The sequence below is a fragment of the Suncus etruscus genome, chromosome 17, assembly GCF_024139225.1.
Source record: "Suncus etruscus isolate mSunEtr1 chromosome 17, mSunEtr1.pri.cur, whole genome shotgun sequence".
NCBI lineage: Eukaryota > Metazoa > Chordata > Mammalia > Eulipotyphla > Soricidae > Suncus > Suncus etruscus.
Window position 1 is genome coordinate 36,492,815 of NC_064864.1, and position 12,916 is coordinate 36,505,730.

The 12,916-nt window shown below is 43.9% G+C and overlaps 1 protein-coding gene across 4 annotated transcripts in view; it reads right to left on the reverse strand.

Annotated features, from left to right (window-relative positions):
- Window positions 1–12,916, reverse strand: part of CPEB3 (cytoplasmic polyadenylation element binding protein 3) — a 221,457-nt gene that overhangs the window by 158,553 nt on the left and 49,988 nt on the right. For all 4 annotated transcript variants that reach the window (XM_049790848.1, XM_049790850.1, XM_049790849.1 and 1 more), the window contains exon 2: window positions 11,595–12,652. In XM_049790848.1, the coding sequence (XP_049646805.1) occupies window positions 11,595–12,641 (1,047 nt within the window). In that variant the 5' untranslated portion in view covers window positions 12,642–12,652. The remainder of the gene's footprint in view (window positions 1–11,594; window positions 12,653–12,916) is intronic.

Below are 12,916 nucleotides of genomic sequence, written 5' to 3' on the forward strand. Positions count from 1 at the left end.
GGGCCATAGTTTGAGGACCACTGCAGGGGATGGTAAAGATGATGGGATCAAACCCGGCTCAACAACAAACAAGGCAAACACCTTACCACTGTACTATCTCTCTGGTCCCTTGAAATAAATTTAAATGCTTGAGAAGTCAAAACATTTGGTTGTATAATTGTAATACTCATAAAAATCCAGTACATGTTGTTTCATTCCTTTCATGTACATTAATTCTATGATCATTTTAAATTATAATAAGATTGCTTGGATCCTATTTCTGTCTCTTTCCTCTGACATCTTCTAACAAGGATGCATATCCTATATTTATTATTTGAGATTTAATAGTGCTTTGGGGGAGAAAAAGTTGGCATAATTCCAAGATGCCATTTTGCCGTCATAATTGACTAAAACTTTTCCATTTCAAATTAAGCCAAAATGCAATTATTAAAATGGTTTCACATTTACAAGTTTATAAGCCTTGAGCCTGCAAGGAATATAATAAAGGGCTTGAAAATTCAATATAACAAAATCCAAGCATGACAGAACCCTCCCCTTTCAGGCTTTTCAACTATAAGGTGTAAAAACCACTTACGAAAATATTCTTGAGACTAGCAACTACTGCAGAGTAAGGAAGTGGGGCAGAGTCACAGTACAGCAAGTAGGCCTTATTTTGCTCACAGTCAACCCAGGTTTAATGCTCAGCATCCTATCTGGTCCTTTGCAGGATGATCTCTGAGATAACCAGGAATAAACCCTAAGCACCACCAGGTGTGGTCATTAAAAAATAAATAAATAAATAAATAAACTCCTTTTTCTTTTTTCTTTCCTTTTTTTTTTTTTTTTTGATATTTTTCTATAAAAATTTTACTTTTGTTTTGTTTGGGGGGCCACACCCGGCAGCGCTCAGGGGTTACTCCCGGCTTTGCGTTCAGACATCACTCCTAGAAGAGTAGGAGGACCACATGGGATGCCCAGGATTGAACCCAAGTCAGTGATAAGCAAGGCAAACGCCTCCCCACTGTGCTATTGCTCTGGCCCTGACTTAATTTTTTTTTTTTATTTTTTTTTTGGTTTTTGGTTTTTGGGCCACACCCGGCGGTGCTCAGGGGTTACTCCTGGCAGGCACAGGGGACCATATGGGACGCCGGGATTCAAACCAACCACCTTAGGTCCTGGGTCGGCTGCTTGCAAGGCAAACACCTCTGTGCTATCTCTCTGGCCCCCTGACTTAATTTTAATAAATAAATTCTTTAATTGAAACACTGTGGGGGCCGGAATGATAGAACAACAGTAGGGCATTTGCCTTGTACATAGACAATCCAGGTTGGACAAGGGTCCGAACCCTGGTATCCCGTATGGTCCTCCAAGCCTGCTAGGAGCCATTTCTGAGCAGAGCCAGGAGTAACCCCTGAGTACCGCTGGATGGGGACCAAACACCAGAAGAAAAAAAAAAAAAGAAATGCTGTGAAATACATAGTTACAAAGTTGTTCAAGATTAAGTTCCACTCATACAATGTCTAACAACCTTAACCAGTGCACATTTCCTGTCACCAATGTTTCCCTCCTGCCCTCTCCTCTGTCTCAGTAGCTGACTGGACAATTCCATTTCTCTCCTCCCCTTTTCCATCCTCTTCACTCCTCTCATCTCCCCTCTCCTCCCAATTTGTTGAATACCTAGTATAAATTCTCTTATAAAGCAACCCAGAAAAAGATTACTTTCCATTTCTGCAGAATGGGAAAAAAGGGACTCACCAAATGAATGGTCATTGGTCCCAATAACTAGCGAGAGTGGTGCCTTTAATCAATGTCTTACTCATTCTAAGCTTCATAGGCTTTCTACTACCCTATGCTCCCCTTCATCTCCTTCCTCGGTAAAATCTACATAGCTTAATGAACTTTCACTCTGTAGTAGTCATAATTTTAACACTTGCAGATCAAAACATTCCAAAAATCTGAGCAATGATAACTTCTAAATTGACAAGCATAAAGTCTAGACAGCAAAATGTTCAATCAATGAAGAAAGCCACCTAGTAGAAAACAGTCTTAGGAATTTGGGAGATAGTTCAAATATTGTAGCATATGTTTTGCATTTGGTAGTCCCCAAATCTGATCCCAGAAACCACATGGTCTCTGAATACTCATAGGTATGGCTCAAAAGTAAAAACAAAAATATTGTATTTTACAGGGTATTTTATTACATTTCAGAGAACTCTTTTTATCCTTTTGATTTATTCAGCCCCAAGAGAATACTTTTGTGTCAACTCAATGCAACATCATAAAGAGTTTATATAAACCTAACTACCTTTCAACATGCAATGTTTAAATATAGTTTATATTAGTAATATTTTCAGTAACATTAAAAATCTAATATGGGGGGAACCGGAGTGATAGCGATAGGTAGGGCGTTTATTTGCCTTGCATGTGGCCCACCCAGATTTGATACCTGGCATTCCTTATGGTCCCTGAACACCGCCAGGAATGACCTCTAAGTGCAGAGCCATGAGTAAACCCTGAGCACCACTAGGTGTGGCCCATAAACAAGAAATAAACAAACATTTTTTAAAATGAAATATAGGACCAGAGATAATATAGTGGATAGGCATTTGCCTTGCATGCAGCTTACCAGGGTTAGATTCCCCTGCATCCCATATGGTCGCCTGTGCCCTGCCAGAAATGATCTTTCAGAACAGAGCCAAGAGTAATTTTGAGCACTTCTGAGTGTGGCCCCAAAACAAAACAAAGATAGTACTTCCAAATCACTCCCCTTATTTAAATAAAATATAGAAAGTGTGATTTTTTTTACTATTAATATTTATCATATGTAATAGGATATAAAACAGTTTGTGACACTGGATGAACCTAAAAGATCTTGTGTTAGAACAGTTAGTAAAAGACCCCCATCTGACACTATGCACAAAGGTCAAATCCAAATGAGTTAAAGACCTCGATATCAGGGGCCAGAGAGATAGCATGGAGGTAAGGCATTTGCCTTTCATGCAGAAGGTCATTGGTTCGAATCCCAGCATCCCATATGGTCCCCCAAGCCTGCCAGGAGTGATTTCTGAGCATAGAGCCAGGAGTAACCCCTGAGCGCTGCTAAGTGTGACCTAAAAAAAAAAAACAAAAAAAAAAACCCTCGATATCAGGCCTGAAACCATAAGGTATATAGAATAACACATAGATAAAACACTCCATGACATTGAGACTAAAAGCATCTTCAAGGAGGAAACAGCACTCTCCAAACAAGTGGAAGCAGAGATAAACAGATGGGAATATATTAAGCTGAGAAGATTCTGCACCTCAAAGGAAATAGTGCCTAGGATACAAAAGCCACAAACAGAATGGGAGAAACTATTTACCCAATACCCATCAGATAAGGAGCTAGTATCAAAAGTATACAAGGTACTGACAGAACTTAACAAGAAAAAACATCTAATCCCATCAAAAAAAAAATGGAGAGAATGAACAGATGATAGCTCAGCGGCATTTGCCTTGCAAGCAGCCGATCCAGGACCAAAGGTGGTTGGTTCGAATCCCGGTGTCCCATATGGTCCCCCGTGCCTGCCAGGAGCTATTTTTGAGCAGAGAGCCAGGAGTAACCTCTGAGCTGAGCCGGGTGTGGCCCCCCCCCCCAAAAAAAAAAGAAATGAACAGACACTTCCTCAAAGAGGAAATACAAATGGCCAAAAGACACATGAAAAAATGCTCATTATTAATCATCAGAAAAATGCAAATCAAAACAGTGATGAGGTACCAACTCACATCACAGAGACTAGCACACATCACAAAGAATAAGAACAATCAGTGCTGGCGGGGATGTGGAGAGAAAGGATCTCATTCACTGCTGGTGGGAATGTCATCTAGTCCCAGCCCTTATGGAAAACAATATGGAGATTCCTCAAAACACTAGAAATTGAGCTCCCATTTGACCCAGCTATACCACTCCTAGGAACACAAAAATGCAATACAAAAATCCCTTCCTCACACCTATATTCACAGCAGCACTTTTTACAATAGCCAGACTCTGGAAACAACCAAGATGCCCTTCAACAGATAAATGGCTAAAGAAACTGTGGTACATATACACAATGGAATATTATGCACCCATCAAGAGAGATGAAGTCATGAAATTTTCCTATATGTGGATGTACATGGAATCTATTATGCTTAGTAAAATAAGTCAGAGGGAGAGAGATAGACAGAATAGTCTCATTCATCTATGGGTTTTTAAAAAAAATTAAGGACATTATTGTAATAACCCCCAGAGACAATAGAGATGAGGGCCGGAAGGACTGGCTCACAATATGAAGCTCACCACAAAGAGTAGTGGTGCAGTTAGGTATTTAACTACACTAACAACTATCATGACTATCTTAATGAGTGAGAGAAGTAAAATGCCTGTCTCGAATACAGGCAGGGGTTGGAAAAAAGGAAGGGGGGCATTAGTGGTGGAATGTTACACTGATGAAGGGGGGTGTTCTGTTTATGACTGAAATCCAACTACAATCATATTTGTAATCATGGTGCTTAAATAAAAATGTTATATATATATATATATATATATATATATATATATATATATATATATATATATATATATATAAAAGAACAGCAGTAAAAATAGCCAGCCCACTGAGCTTCATCTTCAGCCCCAAAGTCTCCCATTTTTTGTTTTGTTTTGATTTTGGGGAAGGCTCCAATATGGTGCTCAGGGAACAAAGTAGTTGAGGATTATGTGGTGCTAGGGATGGAATTCAGTCCCATACATACAAAGCATGTGCCCTTCCTTGCACCAGTTTTCTAAGCACCACAGAGTTGGGAGTAGCCCCCAATCAATCAAAATAATGATGCTTCCTCAAATTTAATTATGAATTGTTATATTCATTTTATAGTTATTTATGTGCCCATAAAATGTATGTAAGAAGTTTTATATTCAGGGCTGAAGAGTACAATAAGTTGAGCTTGTCTCCAATAAAGCCAATTCAAGTTCAATACTTGATATTCTATATGGTCCCCAATCATCATCAGGAGTAATTTCTTAGTGCAGAACCAGGAATAATCCCAGAAAACTGCTTGGGTGACCCAAAATATAAAAAAAAAAAAAAAAAATTAGCATATTCTTACAGGTGACCCAGCTGCAAAGCTTATACTAACTTATATTTAATTCAAAAAACACACAGATAAGAGCTGGAGAAATAGCAAAGCCAGCAGAGCATTTGCTTTGCACACAACTAACCTGGATTTGAATCCTGACCTCTTATATGGCTCACAGAGCACACCAGGAGTAATTCCTGAGTACAGAATCAGGGTGTTGCCCAGATCCTCAAAAAATAGTTAAGTAGGGCCTGGAGAGATAGCACAGCAGCGTTTGCCTTGCAAGCAGCCGATCCAGAACCAAAGGTGGTTGGTTCGAATCCCGGTGTCCCATATGGTCCCCTGTGCCTGCCAGGAGCTATTTCTGAGCAGACAGCCAGGAGTAACCCCTGAGCACCGCCGGGTGTGACACAAAAACAAAAACAAAAAAAAATATAGGTAAGTAGTAAATTCATAATAATAAATTACATTTGACTTAAAACAAAAATATAAAATCTATAAAAAATAAAATTTTTGTGGTTTTTGGGCCCTCACTCAGTGATGCTCAGGGGTTACTCTTGGCTATGCACTCAGAAATTGTTCCTGACTTGGGGGACCATATGGGACGCTGGGGGATCAAACCATCGTCCGTCCTAGGTCAGCTGTGTGTAAGGCAAATGCCCTACCACTGTGTCACCACTACGGCCCTATAAAAATAATTTTCAATTTGGGAGGGAAGAGGGCATAAAGGCATGTTTCAGGGAGCATGGACATATAAAGCCCAAGATTCAATCCCTGGTTCTGAAAGAAAAAAAAAAGACAAACCATAGTTTGATTCTTTTTTTTTCGCAGGGGAGGAGTCACACCTGGCAGCGCTCAAGGATTATTCCTGGCTCTATGCTCAGAAATCGCCCCTGGCAGGCACAGGGGACCATATGGGATGCTGGGATTTGAACCACCATCCTTCTGCATGAAAGGCAAACGCCTTATCTCCATGCCATCTCTCCAGCCCCCATAGTTTGACTTCTTCCAAAAAATATAATTCTCAAAAATACATAAATTGGAGACAGAGTGATAGCACAGCAGTAGGGCATTTGTCTTGCACATGACTGACCCAGAATAGATCCGGATTCTATCTCCAGCATCCCACATGGTCCCTCGAGCCTGCCAGGAGCAATTTCTGAGCAAAGAGCCAGGAATAATCTCTGAGCAACACCAAATATGGTCCAAAAACCAAAGGGGGGAAAAAAAAAACCTCTAAAATACATTAATTCAGTTAGGAAAATATGGACAACTAAAAGTCTACATGTTGGATACATATGAGAACTATAATTTTCTTATATTTTTATCAATACAAAACTTTTCAAGTTTCCAGAGTGCATTATAAAGTCCAAGCAGAATCAGGGCAATTTTATGCTCGCATGTTGTTTTGATAAAGGATGTCCTAAAGACTTATAGTTAAGATACTAAACACCTCCCTCCACAAGCTCTGAATATAGACTGCTGAGGTTCAAATACCAATTCTGCCAATTAATTGGACATATGATCGTGAGAAAATAGTGTAAATGCACTAATTCTCAATTTGTCAGCAGTATAAAAATAACATTAAGAGTTTCAATGAGAGGGGCCGGAGTGGTGGTGCAAGCCATAAGGCATCTGCCTTGCATGCACCAGCCTAGATCCCCTGTGTCTCATACAGTACCCCAAGCCAGGAGCGATTTCTGAGCGCATAGCCAGGAGTAATCCCTGAGCGTCAATGGGTGTGGCCCAAAAACCAAAAAAAAAAAAAAAGTTTCAATGAGAAACAACATGTAAGTTAGGGTCACTCAGAAGAGTTAAATGTGGGGCCAGAGAGATAGCATGGAGGTAAGGCGTTTGCCTTTCATGCAGGAGGTCATCAGTTCAAATCCTGTCGTCCCACATGGTCCCCCGTGCCTGCCAGGAGCAATTTCTGAGCCTGGAGCCAGGAAGAGTTAAATAATCTTTTTTTTTTTTTTTTGGTTTTGGGTTACACCCTGCGGTACTCAGGGGTTACTCTGGCTGTCTGCTCAGAAATAGCTCCTGGCAGGCACGGGGGACCATATGGGATGCCGGAATTCGAACCAACCACCTTTGGTCCTGGATCGGCTGCTTGCAAAGCAAACGCCGCTGTGCTATCTCTCCGGGCCCAAATGATCATATTTTTATAAAGACAAAAGAGAACCTTCAGATCAGAGAGAAAAATATTAGAACTAGATGACATTATACCGAAGTTTGGGTTATTCAAAGTACTCTGTATAAATATCATAGAGTATTCAATACTATAAAATAGTGTAGAACTTTCAGTCACCTTTATGGCATTTATGAAAATAAACGTTTATGTGGTACTTTATGGTACTATACTAGCCACTTTATATAACTTGTTTAACTTTCATGAAGAAATTATTCTTGAGCTTAAATATATCCAGTTAAATTTTAGGGGCCAGAGCAATAGCACAGTGGGTAGGGCATTTGCCTTGCATGTGGTCAAACTAGGTTCAATCCCTGGCATCCCATATGGTCCCCAAACAATGTGAGGAATGACACCTTAGTGCAAAGCCAGGGAAAGTAATCCTGAGTATTGCAGGGTATGGCCCAAAAACCAAAAAAAAAATGTTAAATTTTTTGTTTGTTTGTTTTGGGCCACACCCGGTGATGCTCAGGGGTTACTCCTGGCTATGCGCTCAGAAGTTGCTCCTGGCTTGGGGGACCATATGGGACGCCAGGGGATCGAACCGCTGTCCGTCCTAGGCTAGTGCTGGCAAGGCAGACACCTTACCTCTAGTGCCACCACACTGGCCCCGAAAAATGTTAAATTTTAAAAGAATCTCTCCTCCTTTAAATCTGTTGACCATTTTTACCTCATCAATAGCACAGAGAGATAGTACAGAGGTTAAGGCACTTGCCTTATACTGCAAACCCAATTTAATCCCCAGAACCATATGCCAGGGTCCCCAGACCACAGCAGAAATCAACCCTCAGTAGAGAGTAAGTCAGAAATAAGCCTTGAGATTCTCAAAGAGAAAAAAAAAAAAGAAGGAGAAAGAAAAAAATAAAAGAAAAATAAACCCAACAACAATAAAAATAAAAATAGCATCAAGGGGCCAGAGCAGTGGCGCAAGTGGTAAGGCATATGCCTTTCGTGGGCTACAGTTCAATCCCCCAGCGTCCTATATGGTCCTCAAGCCAGGAACCATTTCTGACCACATAGCCAGGAGTAACCCGAGCATTACCGGGTGTGGCCCAAAAACAAAAATAAATAAATAAATAAATAAATAAATAAATAAATAAATAAATAAATAAAAATAGCTTCAACAAGGATGCAAAGAAACCAAACTCAATCCACCCTGGCTCTCTTTAGCATCATTAGCAAATGATTTGGAGAAAAATAACTGACACGCTCTACTGATTTAATTTCTCCCCAGACCTCATTTCCAGAAATAATTCATCAAATACCAGTTATATTCAGATTCAATTCCCCGCCCTGAAAAGAGTAAAAACCTTCATCAGCTTTGAACTCCAAAACCTCTATGTCAGATTAATTAAGGTATTCTAAAACTAAACTTAGATGGAGAAAATCAGAGGAATAAGAGGAATTGTTAGAAACAGAGGGGCTATTGAATCCCAGTGTCCCATAAAGTCCCATAAAATCCCCCGTGCCTGCCAGGAGCTATTTCTGAGCAGACAGCCAGGAGTAACCCCTGAGCACCACTGGGTGTGGCCCAAAAACAAAAACAAAAAAGAAACAGAGGGGCTCAAGGGGCCGGAGAGATAGCATGGAGGTAGGGCATTTGCCTTTCATGCAGAAGGACGGTGGTTCGAATCCCAGCATCCCATAGGGTCCCCCGAGCCTGCCAGGAGCGATTTCTGAGCAGAGAGCCAGAAGTAACCCCTGATCGCTGCCGGGTGTGACCCAAAAGAAAAGGAAAAAAAAAAAAAAAAAGGAAACAGAGGGGCTCTACTACCAAATGAAGTCTTCTGGTCCTATATATCCTACAAAAATAAGCATAAAGATAAATTCCAGAAAATAAATTCCTCCTTTTCTCTAACAAAGCAATTTCACCTTTTAGTTTCTCCTTAACCCTGCCCCCCCCCACACACACCACTTTAAGACAACAAAAAAGAGGGTCTAAGAGAGATGCTTCTATCTAGAGGATGAAACATACACTTTGCTTGCAGGAGGCCATGTTTGATCCCCAATGCACCCTGATTCTTTAAGCAACCCCAAGCAACCTACCTAGAATAGCCCTGAGCACTGCTGTGCAAAAGAACAACAGCAGCAACAAAGGAGGGGCCTGGAATGATAACACAGTGGTAGGCCATTTTGCCTTGCAGGCAGCCAACTTGGATTCCCCCTGTGCGCTGCCAGGTGTAGCCCCCCAAAAACAAATAAAAATAATAAGAAAGGAATGTGCTTTAATATTATATCCTCTAACCCTGGAGAATCCCTGTAAAAAATTTTATAAGATTTCCCCTCCCACGGGGCCCTGAATGGATAAATAGTACAGCAGGTAAGGCATTTACCTTGCATACAACCAACCTGGGTTCATTTTGGGCATCACCTATGGTCCCCTGGACACTGTCAGGAATAACCCGAACAGAGCCAGGAGTAGCCCCTGAGCACTGTTGCATGTGGCCCAAAACTCCCCCCAAAAAATGTCCTCATTAAAAACTCACACAGAGGCCGAAGTGGTAGCTCAGCGGTAGGGCATTTGCCTTGCACACGGCTAACCCAGAACGAAGGCGGGTTCAATCCCCGACATCCCCATGTGGTCCCCCGAGCCAGATGCGATTTCTGAGCGCAGAGCCAAGAGTAACCCCTGAACGCTTCTGGGTGTGGCCCCAAAACCAAAAAGGAAAAAAAAAGCATGCCTAGTATAGACAATCACCTGTTTCTCAGTAACTCTAGTTCCTTCACAAATGGAAGCCATTCGAAACATTACATCTGGAACATAATGAACAAGAAAATGTAGGCCCCAGATGCAACTCATACCACAAATCAGTGTTCTTCAACCTAATTCACGGAGTGACCCCCTTCTGATCTTGTTTACTTCCTGTGCAACCCCCTTCTCCCACAAGTGGCCCCTTATTTTTCATCTGTGGTTCCTTTGGAATATCTTGGGGGCACAGAGTCATAAGACTCCCTCTAAAAATACATGCTTAAACTACCTCTGGCAGAAAGTTGGTTCTATCATCTTTTTTCCAGGAATGTTCAAAGGATATATTTCATTTACCTGCACACCCACACCCTAACAGGATCTTATCCAAACCATCCAAGCTACTTTTCTTTATTCCTATTTTAAGCCTAGAAGCTTAAGGCCAAATCAATTTGTAAATGAAAGATAAATGATGCCTAAGAACAAAAGGCCCCAGTTAACACTCCCCTCACCACCCCAACCCCAACCCACCCAACAGATGTGGCCCAGTGCTAGATAAGAAAAGAACAGAATAAGGACACTCCATTCAACCTTACTGTCTAGGGCACTTCCTGGGTTTTTCATGGGCATTTAACACCAAGACACAAGGCTCGGTTTTCATTAAAGATGCAAAACCTTTACTTTGCCTAGTTTCAAATAATGTAATTGATCTTCGTCGTCTTCTTAAATAACCCAACTGGTGAAGGGCACTGCAGTTTTAAATATTTCAGTGCTAACTAACAAATAAGACTCCACTGCAATATGGCTCTGAAGGTCATGTCCTATTGTCTCTTTCCTTTGAAAAAAGAAAAAAGGCGATTTCTAATTCTTCCAGAGAGCCCGGGATGGGTTACCCCCGAGATTTTTCACTCTTTCACCTCCATTTCTTATAGAGTTCCAGCATTTGTTAGAATGTCACACTCATAATTTTCCCGACGGGGAATTTGTTGATTGCTATAAATGATGCTAGCATTTTTGCAAGACATAAACACATGTGTTTATATTAGTTTAATTGGGCATAGGCAACGATCTGAAACAGCAGCACCATGCAAAGGCTGTTCACCTCTTCAAGAGCAGGGTGGGTTTCTAGAAGTGGAAGATTTTCAACCGGCACGGGGCATCGTGAAATCAGGATTGCATAACCCAAAAAAAAAAAAAATGTGTAGATACTCAGAACAAGAACTGCCTACTCTATCCTAGAACTACATCAAGCTCCTTGCTACACACCTGCAGCTTTACTTGTCAAAGAACGTGAAAATGAAGAGACACCACCACGGTGTATGAAAAAGAAAAGAAAAAAGGTCCTTTTTTTCCTAACCCTGAAAGGATGCAAGAATATGATTCCTTGAGCATATTCACGAGCAATGTTCCAGTACCCTAGTCCCGGTTAATGGGGCAGCCTGAATGAAGAAGAGGCAAGGGGAAAGGGATGCTAGGCATGGCGTGTGTGTGTGTGTGTGTGTGTGTGTGTGTGTGTGTGTGTGTGTGTGTGTGTGTGTGTGTGTGTGTGTGTGTGTGTGTGTGTGAACAAAAGGCAAGAGAACGAAACGAAAGGGCAGACTAGGAGTAGGAGAAAGGCATGCACCGGGGCAAGGAGGGCATTACCTGAAATGGCAACAGACTGTTCCCGTTATCAGTGCGGAAAGCGTTATCCTCCATCCAGGACTTGGAGGCGAGCGGGGCGGCCCGCGGGAACTTGGGGGGCGCGATGACGTTGCTGGAGAAGGGCTTCTTGAGCGGCGAGATGGGGTTGAGCGGCGAGGGCACCCCGACGCCCACGCCCACGCCCACACCGACCGCGCGCCGGGGGTCCCGGCCGGCCTGCAGGCCTCCCCAGGGGTTGGACGGGGCGCTCCAGGCGGCGGCGTTGACGTTCACGCTCTGGTGCGTGTTCCAGCTGGACGAGGCGGACGAGGCGGCGGCGGCGGCAGCGGCGGCCACGGCCACGGCGGAGGAGGACGACGGCTTGCTGGTCATGATGGGCTGGTGGCCGTAGGCCGCTGCAGCCGCCGCGCTGCGCTGCACGTAGGGCGCCTGGCTGGGGCTGGCGGGCGAGCGGCGCTGCTGCTGCTGCTGCTGCTGCGCCTGGGGGGGCTGCGCGGGCGGCGGCGGCTGCTGCTGGGGGTGCTGGGTCTGCGCCAGGCCGATCTGCGGGGAGAAGGTGCCCCCGAAGACGGGGTTGACGTGGTGCGGGAAGTTCTGGAAGAGCATGGTCCCGTTGACCGGCGTGATGCCCTGGAAGAAGCTGTCCTCCACGGCGTTGGTGGTGCCCGTGGACCAGGTGCTCCCGAAGGACGGGGACAGCGACGCACCGGGCGTCGTGGGCTCCTGCGGTGGCGGTGGAGGCGGCGGCGGCTGCTGGAAACTCAAGCCCGGCAGGAGCGGCGACTCTATCTGCATCTTGTCGGGGCCACTGGAGGCCGACGGGGACGGGGACGGGGCCGGGGCCGCGACGGCAGGGCTCAGAGCCGGCACTGCGCTGTTGTCCTCCGGCTTGGGGGTCTCGGCGGAGAGGCTGGTGGACGGGACTTCGGCTGCGCTGGGCTCTGGCTGCTGCTGCTGCTGCTGCTGCTGTCGCTGCTGCTGCTGCCGTTGCTGCTGCTGCTCCTGGGGCTGGGTTTTGCTTTTGTCCATCAGTAAATCATCCTGCATGGTTTGTGCAGCTGAAACAAGGGGGAAGGAAAAAAAAAAGAAAAGAAAAAAAAGCAAGAGATGCGTTATTTGTCAATGTGATCCTCGATGCCCCTCCCCGGAGCGGGTGGATGTTTTCCTTGCAAAAAATCCCAATGCCACAGTTACTAGCCAATTGCACTGCAAAGCCATAATCTCTATTTTAGCAGAACAGGTCGAGCTACTGCCACCACCTTCTCCCCCCACTCCACCCCCGTGCACCCCCTAGTTGGAGGGCAAGAGGGGGAGAGGAGGGA